We start from the raw sequence: 23,765 nt of genomic DNA, 5'->3' as shown, positions 1-23,765 counted from the left end.
TTTATGAGGCTCTGCTAATATCCATTTATATCACTTTAAAGCCATACATGAAAGCAAGAGGGAGTCCCATGTATCTTGCAGGGCAGGTGGGACACCTGGCAACAGGATGGGAGTGATAGTAGTTCTCATCTCAGTATTAGCTTCCCTGAGTGGCTTTCTAAAGCGCTGGTCACTTGATTCTTGGTGAAGTTCATGCCCTGTCTCAGAGGGATCACAGTGCAGATAAACAAAGCCAGGTGAGAATCACAGCTAAAGTCCACGAGAAGCAGAGGACAAGGATAGAGGAAGGAGGGATTGCTTCACTAGTTGATTTTACAGAGGTGTTTTGAGACCAGAAGAGGACAGTGGAACTACTTCACAGCATGAGCTGCGTGGCAAAGGGCAGTAAAGTGCAGAGACTTGGGAGCAGCAAGGAGGTCAAAGGGAAACAGAGCTAGCAGGGGTTCAAATACAAGTTGTTATACTTTTATCAGGGAAGGAAGCATTTTGCTCTGACTCACGCAGGCAGGAGAAGGAAGGCAAAGAAGCTCCCTTTGTGAAAATCATTGAGGTAAGAGAGGATCAGAGCATAGACATGCTCTTTGTTCACAGAAAGCAAAGTTGGCCAGACTTTGCAGTGAATTCTCATCCTCAAACAATAGCCTTGTGGGATTAACAATCCTTAGCTAGGGAACCACCAGCATGGGTCTGATCTCTTTGTCTTCTGGATGTTTGTCATGCTGTTAATTTATATGAACAAGCTCAGCAAATAAAATTCACTACATTGGTGGATCTTTTCCCAGGAATTAATATATGTGTTCTCAGGGTGGCTCCACCAGCCAAACAGTGACAACTCACTGCAGAAGTCGTCACACTAAATCAGAGTATCTCTCATGTGGAAAGGCTTTTCTTTCAGAAATAAATCCTTAGTACTCAAATGCACTGTGGGGCAGAGTTTGTATCTATGGCCCAGCAGTATTCCCACAAAGGAATGCCTGTGTCCAGCAACATCTGGCATATGTTTGTACATACTGGTTAGGCTGAAGTCAGCATGGGAGCTACAAGGGCTCAGGACTCTCAATACTGAGGCCAGACATTTTGGCGGGTTACCACAGTTACTGCAGAACAAGGTGGCCTTAAATAAGAAACCAGCACTGTAACACAGTGCAAAGCTCATTCATGTCATTGGTTTAACCTAAAGGAACATAGCTTTGTGTGCACCAGTGGTGGTTCAGGTCTGAGGCAGGTAGGACAGATGTCTGAGGTGGGACTCACCCCACCAAACACGAGATGTTTATCTGGTAGACAGCCCTATGTCAGAGCCAACCAGCACAGCCTCCCTGTATAACTGCCAGAAATAAATAGGCACTTCTAGGAAGAATTCATCCAACTTATTTTAGATGACTGCTTTGGAATTCAATAAGTTGCTGTCCAATATACCCATGTCATTTCTTTGACCTCCAACCCCTGCTCAGATGTAGGCATCTACATTGTAGCTACCTCTTTTTACCAGATGAATCCCCTCCACGTGCATCAAGGGCAGCCTATAAATTCAGATTATTATTTCAAACAGGGTTGGCACAGCCAGGGTTGAGGAGACATTTCCCATCTGAACAGAATTGGATCAGATTTCAGTTGCTAATGAGGCTTTCGGCTATTTCAGTTTTTCAGCCGTCCTTTACATCCTGTCGTTAAAGACATATTCCATGAGAAAATGATGAACATTAAAAATGAACGGCATAGGAGTCCATTTGGAAACAGTTCACCCTGCAAGGAGGAGAGACAGTGGTCGCTAACATGGATTTCTCATCAGGCTAGAGGGACCTTACAGTTTGTTGTTGAAATACATTGCTGCCTCTCTCATCATCCAGAAGAGATGTATGGGATGCAGATTCATGGCATGCTGCTCTCAACTTGCCCAACTCACTCACGTGGCGATCCCAGCTCACCGTGGTTGTGTGTGCCATTCATTTCCACTCAGCTTTGCATCTCTCCGAGAAATAAGATTAGGGGGTGGTGATGACAGCAGCCTGCTGTGACAGGAAGAGTGGAATAGAGCCACTCTAAATTAACCAGAGCAATTTATTTGTCTCACATGTAGCGGGCTGGGTTTCTCCATCCACAGTTTTCCCCACTCCACTGCTTTGCTCCAGACAGGGAACGAGGAGGGTGGATGAGCTGCAGTGGCTTCTGAGCACAACCCTGAGCAAGGCGGGTGGGATGAGGGAAAGCCGGCAGGAAATTGATGCCAAGCAGAGATAAGAGAGATGGTAGCAGGAGTATCTTTCCCCCCATCAGCAGCTACTGTCTCTTGCCACCAGGGAGGAGGAAGGAGCAGACTTCTCTCTGTCCTATGGTCTGAGACAGGGGTTTCCAGGAATTGAGGAGAGAGGCCTGAGGACATTATCAAATACATCAGTTTTACAGCCAGGAGACAGAGAGAGAAATGGCAGAGGTTGCTTTCACCTGTGGATATGTTTCATCTCATGTGCTAGCACCCAGGAGAAGATGCTGAGGAGTCATAAGTACAAATCTGCTCTTCCCTTCTCAGTTGCAGACCCCTCTGCAAAGGGAGCTGCAAGGTGGGTGGTGCTGGACCCCTCTTTGCCATGCAGTCTGAATATCCCAGTAGAGTTCAGGGAACTGTCCTGGGATATTTCAGCACCTTGGGTGCTCAGTCTTCATCCTCATGGTTAGCTGTCTCTGAGCTCTTTCCAGCTGTGCTGTCTCCCTCACCTGCTTTCAGTGGTCACCCCCCATACCAAGCTCGCAGGCAGTTTATGCTACATATAAGGGAGACAAAGAGACATCTCCCACTCATATTACATCTCTACAGCTCGACACACTGCTGGGATGCCAAAAATCAGAGTATTAAACCCACATAATCAACCCAGCCCAACCAAACTGCTTTCAGGAGCTCCCGTGAGCTGCTCTGTCTATAAAGTTCAGTAAACCTGTGCCACAACCAAGATCTGTTTGTACAGCATATGTTTTGCTTGTTGGTGTGCATCAGCTGTGTGTACATACAGGGGAAGATCTCAAAGCCATTAGCCCTGCAAACCCCCTCCTCTCACCCTGTCGCAGTGTATAAATACAGCCGCTCAGACCTTGTTTGTGCTGGAAGACAAGGCTCCCCGCAGACTATTTATTGCAGCCTTCTCAGGGTGGCCCCCTGCTCTGTTCACTGTGGGGGTGGAAGGTGTAATAAATTGCCTGTGGGGAGGCTTTGCTCCTCAGAGTCTCTTTAGAGATATGAGAAACTTCTGTCCAGACAGAAGATTTACTTGTGTGAAAACTGACCTTTGCTTGAGGAAGGGAACTAATGGGGCTCTGCTACTTAGCACACAGCTCTGAGCTAAGCCATCCATTACACACACATCTTAACAGCAGTCTGGCTCTTGAGTCCCATAACATCATTTCGGTTTTCTGCTTAACTGGGAATATATTTATATAAGTAAGCTGTGTTTAGTAAAGGGGATAAGTTGTTTTTCCATTCCATTCAGCCACTCCAAGGGGAAGAACAAGCAGCATTCTAAAAATTTGTTGGTTTGAGCCACATTTTGAATGTGTTGATGCCAGCAGCATTGTCTTGTCTAATTTTGGGAAGCATTTAGACAGCATGATAGGTACCATGTAGAAATGATGGATGCTGTCAGTGTAGGATTTGTACCTAATTTGGATCAAGCAGCGATAGCTCTGTCAGTGCCTACACAGAGATTCCCCAACTGGGTCAAAATCATGCAGACATAGTCTCGGTTTTCACTGCGATTTGTGTGTGTGCACCTTGCACTAGTGGGCGTGATGAGCTGTCACCAGTGAAGCAAGCAGCAAGATCTGCTACGAGGGCCATGGCACTGAACAAAGGGATAGAGCCAGTGAGCAAGTAAACCCCGCGCCAGCTTTCACAGCCAAATCCTTGTGCTGCTGACAACACAGTGGAATGGATGGATTTCTATTCCTAAATTGATTCCAGATCTTCAGACGAAAGATGCTATACAATTATTGAGTAATGGTGTTACACAACACAGGGCAGCCAGCATGTTACCTCTAATAGCCAAGATGTCACTCTTGGTAAGGATCAAAGAGCAGGAAAAAACTGGGCTGGAGCTCAGGGCAGTGTAAGGAAATTCCCCTGGCAGCTTAGAGAGAGGAGGGGAGGAAGGCAGTGTGCTGCTATGATCGGGTCACTGCTCTTACCTCACACCTGGGACAGATAACCACATCACTCCAAGCTCCAAGGAGCTGCAATAGTGGTTTTTTAGTACAAAGCTGCACTTCTCTTGCAAGCTAAGCTCCATGGGACATTTCAGGGGTGGAGTGATTTGCAGAATACATTGACTGGGCTTGCTGCTTTTATGGCTTGGTTCAGCCTGTTTTCCCTCCTGGTGAGAGGGCAGAGGCCTCACTGTGCTGAAATCAGTGCCTTTCCAGGTGATGCGTGATGCTGTAACCAAACATCAGGGAGGAATGTGCCTGCATTACTGCCTTGATTCCTTCCCTTCTCTACGCTGATGCTGGGGCACTTTGCAGTTTGCAAGGACTCCCAGGTTGTACAGCCTGGAAGAGAGATTGCCACTATATATTCCAAAGCAAATCCCATGGTATGAATGAGCAAAGATCCCCCAAACACATGGTTTTCCAGCAGTTCAGTGGCCCAGCTTCTTACAAGCAGAAAAAAATGACGGGCATTGGGTAAAGATGCTTCATAGTACAGTACAGCCAGTGGGAAAGAGAGAGGGAACAGGCTCAGGTTAAACAATATCCACAGCTTTGTTGTTGTTAGCTGCAATTCCCTATATTCCTGGAATCACATTCACCTCCAATTTAGTGGCTTCCTTGCAATAAGGTAAAAGTTGACACAGGTGTCTCTTACTGTGTCCCAGTCCCCAGGTGCTGGGTGAGGGAAGCCTGAGCGTGGCACAAGCACAAGAGACAGAACACAAATCAGCATCAAAATGAATGCAGAAGGGGAGAAAAATGGAGCTTTTTAGCACCACTAATTTTCATTCCTGGGTGGTTACTTAACAGGCCACCTATTTAGCTTGACCATTGTCTACTTTAATTATCAGCACATAAAAGTGTGCACACATGTGCAAACAGGGCTCGAACATCTCTCAGGTCTCTGCAGCCTGAGCTACTCAGAATACTCATTTAGCATGAGACACTGGACGTAATGACATCTGCATTTAAGTCCACTATACTGATGCATGCGATTTTTCTTTTCCTGGTTAGCAAATGGCCTCATATTTTTCAAATTATTTTCTGAGGTTTTGAATGACATGGTGAGGGATAATGAGCCAGCCCCCAGGATGAATGAAGCAGAAAAGGGGTCTTCTCCTTTATCCATTGCTTTACAATAATGAAATAAGAGGCAGTTTATGGACAGAGCCACTAAGATCTGCCCTGCATCCTAACCAACCAGCTGAGAAGGACATAGGAGACACCACTGCCCATTTCAATTCTTTCTCTTGAGTCTGAGTGCACTTCCCACCTATGGCAGGAGAAAACACTGGGGAAGATGACTGCACATCAAACCCAAAATCCTTTCGCTTCATTCTGACCTCTTCCATGAAATCCGGTTTTACTCTTTGTTTTTCTTCTTAATGGGAAAAATAATGCTTTCACCTGGGGAGAGAAGAGCCACTTGGATTGTCATTCTGTGATCTTTCCACTTTCCTATTCTTAATAGATCCAAGAGAGGTTGTCGAGCATTGAAAAAGGCTGGCCACAAAAGTGGTTGAGTCACCACTTCTAAAGGTATTTAAAAGATATGTAGACGTGGTACGTAGGGCCGTGGTTTGGTGGTGGACTTGGAAGTGTCAGATTTAGAGTTGGGCTTGCTGATCTTAAAGGTCTTTTCCAACCTAAATGATTTTGTAATTCTGTTTTGTCTCCCTGCACAAAAACAGCATCACAAAGCTGGAGGGAATGTACCATCCTTGCCCATACTAAGTTGCTGGCTCCTTCCCTTTAGAAAAGGCAGAAACTCACCCAAGAATCACTGCCTCACTGTTATTAGTCATGATCACCTTAATCAGGAAAAACATCCTCAGTGCCATCCTTGGCCTCCCCATCACTGCCTGGCACTGCTTGCCTTTGTTTTGACTGGCCTTCTTTCACAGCTCTGTACCAGCACACTGGAGCCACACACACTGGCATGTCCCTCATCCAGCTGCCTCCTGTGGCCATCACACTTCTTTTCTCTGAAAGCAGCAAGATGTCTGAGGAGTGAGGGTTGATAACACAGTAAGAAGATAGTGCTTTGCTATGTCTTTGCCTGGTCTGCGCTCTCCAGATGGCAGAGGGACCCTTTGTCCTAGTCCGGGCTCCAGTTCCAATTAGAGTTTTTTCTGGTAGAGGCACTCCTCAAGATGCTGTTCCTTAGTGAAACTAGGTGTTGAAACCTTTTTGAGGTCTTCAAAATCGCTTTCAATGTTTTCTTTAAATTTCCTTTGAAGAAAACACCATGGCACCAGGAGTGTTTCTTTTTGGTTAAAAAATGGTTTTGCTGTTGGATAAAAAGCCTTTGTACCAGCTGTTTCCCACTGAAGTCCAGCTTCTCAATAAGCAGGATGATATCACTGCCCCAGGACAGATCTGCCTACAGGACAGATTTGCCTACAGGAAAGATGGGGAGAAGCTCTTTATCAGGGAGTGCAGTGATAGGATGAAGGGTAACGGTTTTAAGCTGAAAGAGGGGAGATCTAGATTAGATATTAGAAAGAAATGTTCTCCTGCGAGGGTGGTGAGGCACTGGCACATGGAAGTTGTGGATGTCCCATCCCTGGAGGTGTTCAAGGCCAGACTGGACAGGGCCTTGGGCAGCCTGATCAAGTAGGAGGTGTCCCTGGCCATGGCAGGGGGGGTGGAACTGAATAATCTTTAAGGTCCCTTCCAACCCAAGCCATTCTGTGATTCTATGATCTATATCTGAAGTAGACAAGACATCCATTGCCTGTGGTTATGCTTCAAAATATCATTGTGATGAAATATTTTTACCATTTGACATAGTCTGCTTGGAAATGAAAACAAGGGCTTGTGGTCACAAGTGCTACAACAGTGTATTTGCGCAGTCAGGAACTCGACTGCTCAGAGCCTGGTCCCCGCTAGGTGATAGATGGCCAAGTGCAGGCTGATAGGATGCATCCAGGGATGTGTGTTAGAGGCAGTGCTAAATACTTTTTATTTGGCAGTTTCTTTTGGTATGTGGAAATTGGAGAGTGCTGCTCATTTCAGTTCTCACTGTCCACATAAGCACACAACCAGCTCAGGTGCTTTTGGAGGCCATTTCACTGACAGTCCTGAGGCCTCCTGTCCCCGCTATCAGGACAAAGTGCTAATGATCAAGCACCTTCCCAACACTGCTAAATTTGCCCATCTGCACACACACAGCTGGTTCATATATGACGCCGGCAGCAGTGGCCAGGGATTCTCCATCTCCTGAAGAACTAGAAATCAAACTGGTGAGCTCAGGGTCACAGAATCACTAGGTTGGAAAAGACCCACCGGATCATCGAGTCCAACCATTCCTATCAATCACTAAACCATGCCCCTCAGCACCTCGTCCACCTGTCTTTTAAATACCTTCAGGGACGGTGACTTAACCGCCTCTCTGGGCAGCCTGTTCCAGTGCCCAGTGACCCTTTCCATGAAAAACTTTTTTCTGATATCCAGCCTGAACTTCCCCTGGTGGAGCTTGAGGCCATTCCCTCATGTCCTGTCACCTGTCATTTGGGAGAAGAGGCCAGCACCCTCCTCTCCACAACCTCCTTTCAGGTAGTTGTAGAGAGCAATGAGGTCTCCCCTCAGCCTCCTCTTCTCCAGGCTAAACAACCCCAGTTCCCTCAGCCGTTCCTCATAAGACTTGTTCTCCAGTCCAGTCAGAGATTTCTCCACACTGCAAGTCAGACATGGGCATGTATGTAATGCAAGGCAGAAACTACAGTAGTCTCAGTTTCCCATCACCCGAGGATCAGGAATTTCCACAGATGCTTCTCACAGGCACCGCTGTATAAATATCTGTGCTTGGCTGGCTACGATGGGAATTGCCATTCTGCACAGCGTGAGGGGCCTTAAGTTGTCTCAGAGCAAGTTGTCAGTTAACCAACGCTTAATATAGAGCAGTCTGATCATTATGAAAAATGTCCTCGCAGCTAAAAAGCCTAAAACGCTTCATATGCAGCAGCTTCTGAAGTCTTCCAAGATACCTTCTGTAGCACTCATTATTATTTTCTGGCTGCTGACAGAGAGCAGCAAGATAGGCACTTTGTGTTCATTACCTAGCGTAATATTCACTAGTCTATTTAATTAATGCTTATAAAATGTACTTGATGAATTATAAGTTACTGAGGGTGGAGAGGGAGGTGGAATGCGGAAACAGATTTACATTGGCTGAGCTTTTAAACTTTTTCCAAAATTATTTCTTTGGTTTTTACAATCACGAAGTCTTGTGGGGCATTCCCCCTTCTTGCAAGCACCTTATTTCTCATAGCAATAGTTGCTGGCTATCAAGGAACCTCCTTTAGAAGCTGCTTAAGGCAAAACTGTTTCGTGGCTGTATTGCAACTAGACAGAGGAGCAGAGGTGTTGGACACATCGTACCGCCCGTTTCTCTGTCCATCCCATCTATTATTTCCTGAACATCTCAGCTTCACAGCACATGCAGGAATGCCTCTCTCAGGGTAGTCCTCAACAGAAATCTGAGAGTTGCCCCTTAAAACTGACAATCTTGAATCATGCAGTAAGAAAGAGCTTATAAGCTTTACAGGCAAAACAGGCAGAGGAGGGAGGAGGACTTTCTAAACACAGCACAACAGCCTCAATGATTTTCTGAAGGTTGTGAAGGAAACCTGTGTCCAAATCAGGAATTTAACACAGAGTTTTTGCTTGATTCATTGTCTTAGCAATCTGCTTTTAGTCACTGTCATTGGTCATTGCAAAGTGCTGATTCTTTCACTGTATTTGGAAAAAGGTGGTAACAGGAGGAGACAGAGATTCACCATCAGTGCAAAAAAAAATGTGCCTTTCCTTCCTCTTTCTGTTGTTGTAGCATCAGCTGTGAATTCAGGGACATCTGCTCCAGTTCAGGTTTTCTGAACCTGCCATACACCAAACCCCGTAAGAGTTCCCTCTGCAAAGGAGTTCGAGGTGCTAAGGGGCATGGTTTAGTGTTTGATAGGAATGGTTGGACTAGATGATCCGGTGGGTCTCTTCCAACCTGGTTATTCTATGATTCTATGATTCTATGAAATCCCTCTGCACCAATTTCCCGGTGAACGTGCTTTGTGTTTGTTTGGATGCACATGTGAGAAAGAGCCCGTAGCTCCCAGCACACTCTCCACTCTGCAGATCACTTGAGAACTGGAATTTCTTTGTGAAAATGAAGTATTATGGGCAGGCTCTGTGCTCCGAGAGACTCAGTTTTGTACTGAACATGAATTCTGTGTGTGTGTCTGTGGAAAATCTTGGGAAGGATCCTTGCAGCCTTAAGAAATGCACTATCGCCCTCTAGTGATGGTGAAGATGGTTCCTTTGAACATTGATGCAACAAAAAAAAGCATTTTTTGCTAACCTTGACTAGGATTTGGAAATGGAATAAATGTTCCTGCTTTGTTATGACCCTGGAATTAAAGATCCTAGCATCACAACTTGGAGAGCACTGCTAGTGGTGATAAGCAGAGGAGGTTCTTGAAGAATCATAGAATGTGTAAAATTATCATTTTTCTCCATGAATTGGGCAGATGGAAAGCCAGCTGCACTCAGAGAGCAGATCTAGTGAGAAGGTTCCTTTTTTAATGCAGCATCTTTTTTGCATTTCTAAATCAAAGTATATTTTCTTTTGCCAAAAAAAAAAAAAAATTCAAGGACAGGAAGTTAAACTCAGCAGAAACCAGAAAAAAAATAAGAAAAAGTTTAAATTTTGTGCTTTATGAACCCTACATTCAAATAGGGGATTTTATTTTGACTTGAATTTTATTTTCATTTCTCATTTCAACTCTTCTGGAGGAGGAGAAGGAAAAATAATAGCAGGAGCACTCCAGGAGATGAACAAGAAGAGCTCAAAATGTTTCTCTCACTCTAGTAAGCAAGTAGTTGGTTGCATCTGTCAGGAAATAAAGAGGTTTGAACGGTCTTCAGAAGACACTTAGGGGCACTGCAAAGCTTTGACCTTTCCCCTAAGAAGGTTACATTTAAGGCCCTGGATTCTTTAAATAGCTTGATATGGACAATCCTGCCACAGTTTGTGTGAAGCCCCAGAAGTGTCAGCAGGTCTGTTGGCTCAGTAGGGTCAGGGAATAAAATTTCTCTGCAACTCAACCCCACATCTCGACCCAGGGTTCTAAGTTGTCTTGGTTTTTCAAGTTCCTGATGCAGACAGCATTTCCCTGGCACATTCCCTATTCTAATTGCCTCTGACAAGACATGATAGTACAGGAATTTATGTAAGGAACATTGCTGCCACAGTATTGCAACTTAAAAATCTCTATAAATCAGGGTAGGCAGACAGATGGGGTTTTTTTCCTTACTTAAAATACAAAGTAAATGCAAAATTTATCTTAATTACTCACTGAATGCAAAATTTATCTTAATTACTCACTGAACCTATCCAGCATTTTTCTCTTACTACAGGAACACACAACATATTTCTATGTAAAAATCAGTCATTAATTTTGATGGTACCCTGAGCATTTTTTCCCCAAAAGGCCACAAGAAAGAATTAAGGCCTGAAGTCAATTCAAGTCAGTGTCAAAAATCTTTGAGTTCACTGCCAAAGAATCACACCAAAGCAGACAGGACATAGAGTACCAAATTGATTCAAAAATATCATGGGCTTTCAACGTAATTGCAAATATTTGGTTGGGGTAATCAGCCATCGCAAGAGAGTGGGTTTTGCTGACACTGAGGGTTTGGGCTGGTCAGCTTTCTACTGAGTTCTGAGAAGTCGTTTCAGCTCAAAAAATAAAACAGATTATTGGCATTCCCAGTAATCCCCAGCATCACTGCTCACAGTACTGGTAAAATGTGTAAGGTCCTTAACTATTGCTAATATCTTACTCTGCAACCAAAGCTGCTGTGTGCTAGCTACTAAAACATGTAAAGAAGCCTTTATAAAATTTGCCTTATGCAGAGGTGAAGTGGACAGGGAAGGAACCCAGAAGTGGATTTCTGACAGTAAATATTTTACAATATGCAGGTCAACAGCACAGAAATCAGCAGGTCAGGTAAAGGAGTTGAAGAAGAAATGCCAAAATGTGATAGAGAATGAAGGGAAGTTTACAAGCAAACAGAATAAATGATTATTTGAAGTTTGAAAACAAAACAAAGGATTATATAGAAACAAAACCGTCCACTTGATGATCCGGATCCTTTGGCATGGCTGGGATTGTGGTGACTGATCATGCCCTGGAGCGTGTGCAAGCCTCTTTCAGCACCCCAGTCTGCCATAAGTGAAGCAACTTCATTTTTCAAATACTCATTATGACACTGTTGACCACATTTTTATGTAATGAGGGTATTTTCATGTTTTACCCTAGTTTCCCCTGGCATCTCACCTCTGTTGCTTTCCCTTTCAGGTTCTACATTGAAAGCATCTCCTACCTAAAGGACAATGCCACCATTGAGTTGTTTTTCTTGAATGCCAAGTCATGCATTTACAAGGTAAGGTCTGGGGGAGCTCTGGGTGGCACTGGCATGGGCTGCGACACCTAGGTCTGCATTCTGTGCCCCAAAATTTACATTGGTCACTTCCAAGATACGACCTCCTCCTCCCACCCTCCCATACTGCTCTGTCTGTAACCACCCTGGCACTTGGCAGCAGCTTCCCTGTTGGAGACTGGTTCTGAGGTGAAACACCCTTGGAAATAACTCTAGTGGTTGGCAGGAAGGAATCTGCAGTTGCTAATATTACAGTCTGGCTTGTATTTAGAAGGAAATGGCTCAGTAAAGCCTTTGACAGTGTGTCCCACAGCATTCTCCTAGAGAAGCTGACGGCCCATGGCTTAGACAGGTTTACTCTTCACTGGGTAAAAACTGACTGGATGGCTGAATCCAGAGAGTTGTGGTGAGTGGAGCTAAATCCAGTTGGTGGCTGGTCACAAGCAGTGTTCCTCAGGGTTCAGTGTTGGGGCCAGTCTTGTTTAATATCTTTACCAGTTATCTGGATGAGGGGATTGAGTGCTCCCTCAGTATGTTTGCAGATGACGCCAAATGGAGTGGGAGTGTCAATCTGCTCAAGAGCAGGAAGGCTCCACAGAAGGATCTGGTCAGGCTGGATCAATAGGCTGAGGTCAATTGTATGAGATTCAACAAGGCCAAGTGCTGCATTTTGCACTTTGGTCACAACAATCCCACAGAACACTACAGACTTAGGGAAGTGTGGCTGGAAAGCTGCCCAGTGCAAAAGGAGCTAGGGGTGCTGGTTAACAGCTGGCTGAACATGAGCCAGCAATGTGCCCAGGTGGCCAAGAAGTCCGGCAGCATCTGAGCTTGGATCATAAATGATGTTAACGGCAGGAGCAGGGAAGTGCTAGTGCCCCTTTGCTCAGCACTGGTGATGGAGCACTTCAGTGGGCCCCTCGATACATGAAGAATGTTGAGCTGCTGGAGCATGTCCTGAGAAGGGCAATGAAGCTGGTGGAGGGTCTGGAGCACAAGTCTTATGAGGGGCAGTGGAAGGAACTCAGATTATTTAATTTGGAGAAGAGGAAGCTGAGGGGAGACCTTATCACCCTCTACAACTGGTTGAAAGGAGGTTGTAGTGAGCTGGATGTTGGTCTCCTTTTTCAAGGGACAAGAGGAAACGGCCTCAAGTTGCACCAGGGGAGGTATAGATTCAAGATTTGAAAAAGTTTATTTACTGAAAAAGTAGTGAAGCACTGGAACCGGCTGCCCAGGGCAGTGGTGGAGTCACCATCCCTGGAGGTGTTCAAAAACCATGTAAACATGGCACTTTGGGATATGGTTTAGTGGGCACGGTGGTGTTGAGCTGACAGTTGGACTGGATAATCTTAGAGGTCTTTTCCAACCTTAATGACTCCACGATTCTATGATTCTATGAAAAAAACACTGCTATTGAGGCTGGCTTTGGGTGGAGTGAATGTTATTAGCTGCGTCCTCCCGAAGAGGGCGGCAATGGCCGTGCGGGCTGGGAGCGAGTTTGTGAGAGATTAAATGCCTGGGTTTGCGAGAATGCCTGTGTGAGAGAGTGTGCAAGGAGAATGTGCAAGGGCACGAGGTTGTGTGTTTGTGTGAGAGTGGGGGAGGCGTGGAGGGCAGAGTGAGGTTGTGTGTTTGTGTGAGAGTGGGGGAGGCGTGGAGGGCAGAGCATGTGAGGGATGTGTGACTGCGTGTGTAACTGCAGCTGGGAGTGTGGCTGTGAGTGTGTAAGTGTGTTGGGGTGCCTGCGACTACGTTTGTGGTAACGTGACTGAGAGTTTGTGGGCTGCGGGGAATGAATATAGAATCACAGAACCATAGAATCACCAGTTTGGAAGAGACCCACCAGATCATCAAGTCCAACCATTCCTATCAATCACTAAACCATGCCCCTCAGCACCTTGTCCACCTGTGCCTTAAACACCTCCAGGGAAGGTGACTCAGCCACCTCCCTGGGCAGCCTCTGCCAGTGCCCAATGACCCTTTATATGAAAAATGTTTTCCTAATGTCCAGCCTGAACCTCCCCTGGCAGAGCTTGAGGCCATTCCCCCTTGTCCTGTCCCCTGTCACTTGAGAGAAGAGGCCAGCTCCCTCCTCCCTACAACCTCCTTCCAGGTAGTTGTAGAGAGCAATGAGGTCTCCCCTCAGCCTCCTCTTCTCCAGGCTAAACAACGCCAGCTCTCTCAGCCGTTCCTCATATGAGGGTGTATGGAGAGCTGGATGAGTGTCTGTGGGTGTGTAGTGAAGACCACCTTGTACAGGACCAAGCCAGGCACAGAGAAACAGGTTTTGTACCAGAAATAGCTCTGCCTAGCAGGCTATTGAAAACACCAGCCTGCTGTAGCCTACTGTAACTCAGAGCCCTGCTTTACAAGGTACACTGTATGCCAGAGATAAGGATGTCCTGGCACAGCCTGCACTCTGCGAGAGCTGCAAAACTGATCCCTCCAATGCCATGAGCCAACCATTCAAGGTTTCAGACAATGAAGCAGGTCCAGAATCCACTGAGGTGGAGGCTGGCTGTGTGCAGACTCAGACAGGTGGGCCGGGCAGACAGCTCAATGTGTGGGGATGGGTGAGGTTTTTGAGCAGCTGGGATTCCCTGGGGGGATCCCTCCTACTTCCCTCTGTGCTGGCAGAGGCCATTCCCAGTGACTCACCTCCATCTGCCAGGGAGGAAGCGGTAGGAAAAGACAGTTGTGGTCAGGAAGTGATTGTACTACCATCCCACCACCCTCAGCAGGTTTGTGACCTGCTAAGCCACACTGAATCTGGAGCCTCACCTCCTGACAGCTGCATGTCCTTAAATGCAGGGACTAGCTTTGAATCTCCTAAAATACAGGGTAGAAGCCAGAAAATGTCTTTTTTTTTCCTCCAGTGCCTAGGAAAGAGGCAGAGCTGGTGAGCTGAGCTGTGCAGAGCTTTGCTCTCTGGCAAGGCTGCAATTAGTTGTGCTTAGTCAGCCCTCTCCAGCAACAAGCTCAGTGCACATCACATTTTGGTTCCTGGGGAAAAGTTCCTTTTTGGAGTATTGCCAGGAAAAGCTTACACTGTTGTTCTTTTCTGGGATAAAGCTTAATAAGAAGAAGGGGCAGGGGGGAGGGGAAAGAGTGCCTACAGATCTAGGTTGGTCTATTTTAGTCTGACCTCTCCTGAAACCATTACTTTGCACATTGGAGCTGACTGTCATCTCCATCCAAAAATAGCCCTGCTGGATTCCCAGTCTGCCATGCAGGTCCCTCCCCATCTCACTTCCAGCCACAGCAATCTACGTTGCACTATTCAAAAAAGCACTGAATGTGAAAGTTGGGTGCAAAGTCTCTGCTAATATGCAGGGTGAGCACCCAGCTGGTATGCCAAGCATGGATTGGAAAAGGGGGATTCAGTGCCTAAGGACAGCCAGAGCTTGTTGTCCCTGCAGCTAGCAAGGGATGTTGCATCTCCCAAACCTTAGAAGCTTCCTTGTTGCACAAAAAAGTTTTCTCCTTGGACTTCCCACAGATGGCTTCACCCCAAGGTCCCCTGCAGCCCAGAAGGACTGGTGTCGTTTGTAAGACTATGCTAGCACCCTGTCGATTCTCCAAACACGCACCCTAAAATGACCCCATGCACAGGGCTGCTCAAGTTGGGAAAGAAAAGCTGTGGCTTGTTTAGTTTGGGGCTGCTGGTCTCCTGAGTTGCCAGCTGGCTCTGCGCTGGGTGCTGTACTCCTCTGGCTGTACCGTGGCTCCTCCTCACCCATCCTGTTGTATAAAGAGACAATGATGGATCCACACACCCAAACCCTCACACAGGGCCAGCAAGCCATTGTTGTGCAGAAAGGGCAAGCCACCAAACGAGACAGGGCTTGGCATCAGACACTGTCCCTCCATCAGTTTAATTACTAGGATGTTCTGGCACAGGTTCTGGCCTGTGCCAAGTAGTCCTGTCCCAGGCATTGCTTGGGCAGTCAGCGAGGGGTGAGCACTGGTGCCCAAGAGGCAATACAGCTGAAGTAACCCCATCTGGGACTAAGGGAGGGAAGAAGTGTGTTCAGCCATGAGCTGTACTGTGCCACGTAGCCTTAGGGACAGAGAACAGGATTTGGCCCGCTGTACCTACTAGCATAGACTTGCTATAACATCAACACGTCTTTTGCCTGTTCAGTGCTTGGTGCTTTGAGATGGGAGGAAGACCTGGCACTCTGGTTCTACTCTGCATCACCCCTTGCCACGGGATACGCCTGACTGCCCCAGCCCTGCCTGTAGCTGAATGTGCATCTCACGCCAGCCGCTTCCCTTGGCACACGCACATCGTTAGTGCAGGTGCCTGCGTGAATCAGGCATTTAGCTGAACGGGGAAAGGTGTGTTTATTGCCTGGAGCAGAGCTGGTCTTCATTCTCCAAGGAGTTGTTATGAAGCAGGTGAAGGAAGGGCTTATTTTAAAAAGTTGGCACAGGTGAAAGCCAAGGACACCTGGATCTTATCCTCGGTTTTGTTCCCTTTGTTTTTGATTTTGCCAGAGACAAGCCAAAGCACCAATTGTGGCTTGTAAATGAGGTGTGGCCATAACTTGGCTGGAGCATGGAGCACAGCAGTGATCTATATTTAGAACCCTCATTTCTTGCCAGATGAAGTAAAATAATGAAAAAGCAGCAGCTTAAATAAATACAACAATACACCACAGGAGTGAGCTGAAGTGACCCAGTGTACGTGGCCACGTACATATCGGACAACTTAGGTGATCTAGGTGCAGAATTAAGGCCTAAACAGTGTGTCAGTAAAAGACAACTGTCCTCCCAAAAGCTGACACTTGCAGGCACCAGAGACTTGGGGAGAGAGTATTTGGCCATGAGATTAATGCTCCTGCCTCCCATCCCAAGCACCTTTCTTGTTCGCTCTGCATTCCACACATTCAAATGGAGCAGTGCCTGGACCCTGTGGTTCTGTGACCACTGTCTCAGGCACAGCAGAAATGCCATGAGAGGATCTCGTGGGACCATCAATGTCCTTCATGTGATTACAGTGTCCAAACCAAATGATCCCAATATCACCTGATCCTCCAAAACTGCTTTCATCAGGGGCTGATCCCATAGAATGGAGCAGTGAAGATATACCAAAAGATTTGCTGTCACAGCTCATTCTTAAAGCACCCCCAGTCCCAGTTGAATGGGGTGGAGATGAAGGGCTGAAACCAGAGCTCCCATCCTGCAAGAAGGAATATGGTTCTTTTTCCTGTGAGTTTACCCTGGGAAAGGGCCAGGGGATTTCTGCAGGGGCATCAACACAGCCTCAGTGAAGACAAATTTTCTCATTTCCTTGCTTCTGTGAGCTAAGGACAAGGCTGTGTTCCCATGAAGCATGGGTGACATTTGAGGGAGAAAAAACATTTCCCAGACTACCTTTCACTAAATCACACAAGAAAGTAAAAATTAACCTGATCCTCCCTCTTCCACCTGTCTTCTCCCCCCGCCTTCCCAAGAATCCCTTCATGCCACATCCAGTTATGCTTCATTTACCAAGCAATTACACTGAATATTTGGCTCTCTCCACATCTAAGTGGGCAGGGTATCCCTCACTTTGGTCTCCGGGAGCATAGGGAATGCTTTGAAGCCTAGCCAGGGGAGAAAACTGGCACCACACGCTTCACCATGCAGTAGCCAGGAGGAGATGTATGTCCTTCTTTCAGGAGCTCAAACTGACTCAATTCTCTTTTTCTTTCTTGTTTTCTTCACCTTTCAAGGAACTCATTGAGGTTGACAGTGAAGTGGTGTTTGAGCTGGCTGCGTACATCTTGCAGGTAAGCACCTGCCTTCTCTCATTTCGTGTTTCCTCATTTAAGTGCTTGCCTTGCTACATCCAAAATGACTGTACAAAAGTGCAGGGGGTCCCCTAATTGCAAGAGAAGTTTCTCTTTACATGGTTGTCATCATTTATACCGATGCAAAATAGACACAGAAGGCTCTCAAACCAGACATTTGCACATGAGGAGCAGGTTCCACTGCCCAACATTTTGTATACGTACATGCATATTACGTTTGCACCAACACAGACATCCAAGAATCTGGGCCATGATGCATGCCAAACAAATTCTAAGTGATGAATGCAATTTCCTAGGTGAAATCCATACACGATGAATTGTCACTTCTCCAGTGACTTGGCTTGCCTTTGTTTTCCCAGTGGAGCTTGATCCTCTGATGATCTCCATGAGATTCTCTATGTGGAACTGTCTGTATTCTCCAAGGTGGACAGAGGGTCTTAAAGACTTTCCAAAAAATCCTCCAGAAAAAAATTATCTTTGTTAAGTCCTGCTCTTCAGGAAGACGGAGAGGGTCAGGGAGTGAATCACCAGCAGCGTCTGGTAAATCTCTGGTTCCCAAAGAGGAGTCGTCTCAGAGTAGTGGAGGTGTTTTCTGCTAAAGATCTCTTTTTAGGAGCATGACTGTGAGAACAGATCACAGATAATTGCCAGATGATCCTTGTTCCCCTTTCATACAGTATAGTTTTAATTTTTTTCCCCGTCAGCCATGAAGCTGTGAGGAGCCATGTGAGCAGACAAGCCATCTCCTCAGACTGCACTAATGAATAATAATGCATTGCACTTCTATAGCACTTCCCATGCTAAAGAAGCAATTAATGCATAGGGATTTGAATCTTCATTAAAATGATTTTATGTAACAAAAATGGAGCAAGAGCATCAAGACAGGGGACTCAATTAAAAGCCCATTATAGAAATGGCATATTGGCTGCTGGGGGAATACACATCAAACAACAGGTTCATTGTGAGAAGCAGCAACAGGGTTATGAATCTATTGTCTGCCCATCCTAATGAATAACTTGAGTATGTAGTAATTGTACAGCCAGATCCAGTTCTGCCACTGTAACCCTTGTTGCTGTGATTGTTTCTCATCACAAAGACAGGAAGTTACGTGTATTCCTGTAGTAGTTTGGTGTGTAACTTAATGAAAACAGTCAAAACAAGCCACACCTCTGCTGTCTGTAACCAGAAATTACTACAACCCATGTTTGTGACATGATCCAAGCAAAACAAGAGAGATCATACTGCATTTTGTTCTACTTTTCACTGCAGCATTTAGGTCAAAGAACTGAAATATGGAGCATCTACTCTACAAAATTCTTTTTTTAAATTCAGTATGCTGAACCCTGTACAGTGCGCATTGTTTGGGTTTTGCTCTCTGTTGAACTATAATGATCTGCTTGAGAACTCCTTCCTATGAACCAGATGAGAGCTTGTCTGCCCTCCAGGTCACTCAGAGGGAAATAGGAAGATAATAAAGGACTGTCAGAACTTAAGTGATTTAGCGTGCAGCCATATTTCAAATTGTTGCTTTACCAGAACAAATTAACCTACCACCAAAGCTCTGAACTTTACCCCAACCTCAGGACCGAAGCACCACTGCAGGTGGGCTGACAGGTTTTGTGGGTGGATGGATGTAAAGACAAAAGACCCCAATGCAAAACCTGGTCCTCTTGGCGCTGGAAACTCCCTCTCTGCACAAATTACACGGTTGCAGTGTGCTTTCTATGTAGCTGATGGCAAATGAGGTGCTTCATCATGCATCATGTGAAATGCGTATTGCCTATGGAAAATGCAAAATGCCTATCACATCTATTGAGGTGGGGACTCATCAGATTTTGGGAGTTCATCAGATATCCAGTAAGACTCAAGTACTAATCTAACTGCTGGGGTGGAACGTTACCCTTCAACATCAGTCTCTGATGATAATGAATAGAAATATCTAGATATATAAGTAAGGGATCTAACTACTCGCCCAGACACCCAGCAAGGAATTAGAGAAACCTGTGCCCTGCATCCCCTTGAAAGCTAACAGTGAGATGGTTTTTTGAAAGTCTTGCTACTAGAATAAGGAGAATACTTGTAAAAATAGTTAGGGGAGTTGCAGTTTCAGAGGCTGCAAAGTCACTGAGATTTCAGAGATATGCTAACAATGTAGCGTTTACATTGACTCAAAACTTACTTATTTACTAGCATTGTTTCCTGTGGTTTCTTGGGTATCCACTAGCAGAATGAGGAATCATCCAGCCCTGTAGCAGGCAAACCTTTTGTTTGTTGGTCTGCCCAGCTCACTGCATGTGTCATGGCACTTGACATTAGATACTGGTTCCAAAAAATACATGAGGAATCAATTACAACAGGAAATTGCTGCTAAATGAATTTTGCAAATGGAAAATCTTGAACAGCTGTTTTCTTAGGTTTTTTCCTATTTTTAATTCTGTCTTTTTATTTTTTCTTGCTTATTTTACAGGAGGCAAAGGGAGATTTTTCAAGGTAGGTGAACGTAAAAGTTTTTGCCACTGTGTGGTGTGAGAATGGATCTGGTAAAATCACTGTGTGAGCGATATGACTCAGTTGTAGCTGTGTAGCAACAGGAATGCATTGCTAGCACAGACGTCATGTTTCCTGAAATCATTTCTTCACAAAACACAGCCTTTGACCAGAGCATGCCTTACAAACAGCATTGTTTGTGACTTTGTTGTTGTCAAATCTCTTTATATGCCCATGAAGTTCAGGAAATAGACTAGTCTTCAGAAGGAAATTACTAAGGAAATGACACTACAATCTCTGTTATATCACAGCACCAACCAGAAGCAACATTAAAATTCCATCGCTAATTGATATTTCAGCTTCAATTTGGACGGAGTTCTCAAAATCACGATTTAGATAATTGAGTTTGTTGAACTTCCACTCTTCCTTGAGCCAAATCTTCAGATTTGCTGTAGGAAAATTCAATGAGGTGACTGCACTTGATGTTTTAGCAAACTGTTAATGAAATGCCCAAGTTTTTTCATTTAAGTTGACAGAATCTGTCAGTGTACACATTAGTGGCAACCACAGGTCAGATGCCTGTTTGATGCCTCATATGAGAAACATGAAAATTCTTCTTCTGAAGCTCAGGAGAACCAAATATGCTAAAAATTCCACATATTCCATATGTTACTTTTGCTGACCTGAACCTGTGTTCGGCAGGAGGACCACAATATCCTCTGAAGTTCATTTCCAGGAGTAAAACATGGTGTGAATGGGCAGTGAGATTGCATTGCCAGAGGAGCCTAAAGAGGTGTCTTAAGATACACTGAGAGAAGATGTTAATAATGCTCTGTGCACCCATGACAGGCTGTGAATATCAGGCAAGCTCTGCCTTCTGGTGGACTGGAACATCTAGCCAGCCAAAACTGAGACAATTCTGTGAAAAGGAACAATGCATTGCAAATATTGCTTGCCCATCATGGCATCTGAGATGACATGAGGTAACCCTTGCTAAAAGGAAGTTTAAGCTCTGCCTTATCATTCCTCAAAACTTTAATCAACTTGCAAAATTTCGACCTTCTTCTGACCACATAAACACAAGCCCCATCTTGCTTCATTTTTAAGTTCCACCCGATTTGGAATAACACAGCTATCGGCAGTGTTTATTTAGGGTGTACTGGAGCGCATGTGGCTCTTTTCAGTCTGGTTTTCAATGCACTGCCAAGTGCTTAGCCCAGAAGAGCCGGACCAAGCAGAGTTTTGCCATTCAAACCTGTGATAAACCACATCTTCCGTGGGCTTTGCTATGAAGACAAATATTTAATGTTTCTCAGAATATCTTGAACATGATGAAAACACATCCAGAAAGCGTACATTCAGACTATGAAACACAGAGTAGAAAGGAATCAGATCACTGAGGGTAATAGGACTGAAAGCACTGTATCTTCAAGTATCTGTTTCCAGACTAGAAGTGGAAACAGCTGATAGAAAGCATCCATCTGCTAAAAGCTGTTTGGTGTCCCTTGTAAAAGGAATGGTTGAGTTTATCATAGTGTATTTCTCTAGGCCATGAAGAAATGGAGAATCTTATAATCATAGAATCACAGAATAGTTTGAGTTGTAAGGGAACTTAAAGATCATCTAGTTCCAACCCCCCTGCCATGGGCAGGGACACCTCCCACTAGATTAGGCTGTCCTAGGCCCCATCCAACCTGGCTTTGTACACTTCCAGGGATGGAGCATCCACAACTTCCCCGGACAACCTGTTCCAGTGCCTCACCACTCTCATGGTGAAGAAATTCTTCCTTATGTCTAGTCTAAATCTGCTCTTCTCCAGTTTATACCCATTGGCCCTTGTCCTATCACTACAAGCCTTTGTAAACAGTCCTTCCCCGGCTTTCCTGTAGGCCCCCTTCAGGTATTGAATCATAGAATCATAGAATCACTAGGTTGGAAAACACCCACTGGATCATCGAGTCCAACCATTCCTACCATACCTATTGGAAGGTCACTATAAGGTCTCCTCGGAGCCTTCACTTCTCCAGGTTGAACAACCCCAGCTCTTTCAGCCTATCCTCATATGGGAGGTTCTCCAGCCCTCTGATCATCTTTGAAGCCCTCCTCTGGACTCGTTTCAACAGCTCCATATCCTTCTTATGTTGAGGATTCTCTGAGAGCACAGAAGATACCTCAACACTTGGTGCTAACTGCTTCCTCCACGTTAGTGTGGCAGCCATCACCATCCCCGTTATAACAGTTAGTTCTTAGTCCTTTCCACCTATGGATCACAATGGTTTGAAGCGGAAGGGGGAGTCCTTGCACCCAATTCAGGCAGAAGGGTTGTGTCTTAACAAGAACTTGTTAACATTGCCAGCATCTTTAATTTCTAAACAGGCTTTGGTGGCAAAGCAATCTGCTATATCAGTGCAGTTTAAAGCCTGGTCTTGGAGGAAGGTAGAAGAGTCCTACCCTGACCCTCTATACTCTAGGAGAAGACTTAGCATCTCCAGGGATGTCTGTCCATCAGCTCCCCTCTGATGTCCACTGACTTGGGTTTATATGCTGGGTGAGATCCAGGTGCTACTGAAGTCAACATGAGGTCGTTGTGGTCAAGATTTTGTCTGCTGAGATTTGTGGTTATTCATATCAGCAGTGTAAAATCTGGGAGGCAAATCAAGCCTGGGGCCAGCCAGAGGAACTGCAGATGGAGACAAATGTTCTGACTCTTAGGGCTGAAGTTAGCTTCAGTGTTTGAAGTTAGTTGATGTTGAAATGCTGTTTGAAATAGAAGTGGCTTCTCTTTGAAACAGAGAAGCTCTGCAGTTGTGAATCTCTTGCTGAGATTTAAAGATAAATATGTGCGTGGCAGCATACATTGCACGAAGGCTGAACTCTTGAACTCCCGCTTTGGTTTTGAAGAAATAAGTTAATTCTAAAGAGTTGCATGCTTGGAACGCAGACTGAAGGTTTCCCACACCTGTCCTGTCTGCTACCACCATCAGATTTATAGCCTGTGAGACTACAAGTTTGTCTTTGGCCCTGATCCAGAAAAGTGTGTAAAAACTTTCTCATTGGTAGCAATAGGAGAGTTGCTGTCCCTCATGGAGTCTCTGTTCCTTTGAGTCTCTGCTGATCATCTCAGGTGCTGGGATAGCCAATGCCAAGTTGTTGCAATTTCAGCCATGAGCTGGCGCCTGCCCACAGTGACCAGAACGGGATTACCTACAAACCCCACTGCACCCACGTGGTGGATCACAAAGGGCTAGGTCAGGACTCCTGAATGCAGTTGCAGGTCTGCTTTTGGAGCCTCATGGGAACTCAAAAACCAGAACTGATGTTACAAACTCTAGCAGTTAGTTTTCTACCTTCGTGAACTGCTGCACCTACAATGAAAGCATCTTTCACTCTTGCTTTTGAGGGAGCATGATTTGGAGTAATAGCTGTGTTGATAGTACCCTTCTTTCCTTTCTTCAAAAGGAGCTTATGTTCTGCATCCTTTCATAGGGTATCATCGTGCAGGAGTCTCTTAGCACTGATTATTGCCACCTAGGATAGTGCCTAACTGAGGCACCACAATGACTGCCCAGTGTTTGGTAAGCCCGGAGAGCACACAGTCTGAGTCGTTCTTATCTGTCTTGAACTAAGATGCCACAATAGCCCTGACAAATCCATTTGGCATCTATAGCAAACAATTTGACTAAGACCTTTTTCATTGCTAATGTGTGTTTCATTTCAAAAACAAACCCATCAGAAACGCAGAGGTCCTGAACTCATTTATATCAATTAAGAAAAATATTTCTCAGTGTTTGCTGTAAATGGCCTAGTCTGACTCAGTGTTTTACAAGCAGAGCTGTACGGAGG

The 23,765-nt window shown here is 45.4% G+C and overlaps 1 protein-coding gene across 9 annotated transcripts in view; it reads left to right on the top strand.

Annotated features, from left to right (window-relative positions):
• The window catches only part of FRMD4A (FERM domain containing 4A), a 387,789-nt gene that overhangs the window by 292,300 nt on the left and 71,724 nt on the right, over positions 1–23,765 (top strand). For all 9 annotated transcript variants that reach the window (XM_069873274.1, XM_069873358.1, XM_069873440.1 and 6 more), the window contains 3 exons: positions 11,553–11,637; positions 17,358–17,414; positions 19,903–19,925. In XM_069873274.1, coding sequence (XP_069729375.1) covers positions 11,553–11,637; positions 17,358–17,414; positions 19,903–19,925 — 165 coding nt within the window. The remainder of the gene's footprint in view (positions 1–11,552; positions 11,638–17,357; positions 17,415–19,902; positions 19,926–23,765) is intronic.

This window comes from Phaenicophaeus curvirostris, chromosome 1 (genome assembly GCF_032191515.1).
Source record: "Phaenicophaeus curvirostris isolate KB17595 chromosome 1, BPBGC_Pcur_1.0, whole genome shotgun sequence".
NCBI classification, from domain to species: Eukaryota; Metazoa; Chordata; class Aves; order Cuculiformes; family Cuculidae; genus Phaenicophaeus; species Phaenicophaeus curvirostris.
This window is presented reverse-complemented; position numbering and strand designations above follow the sequence as displayed.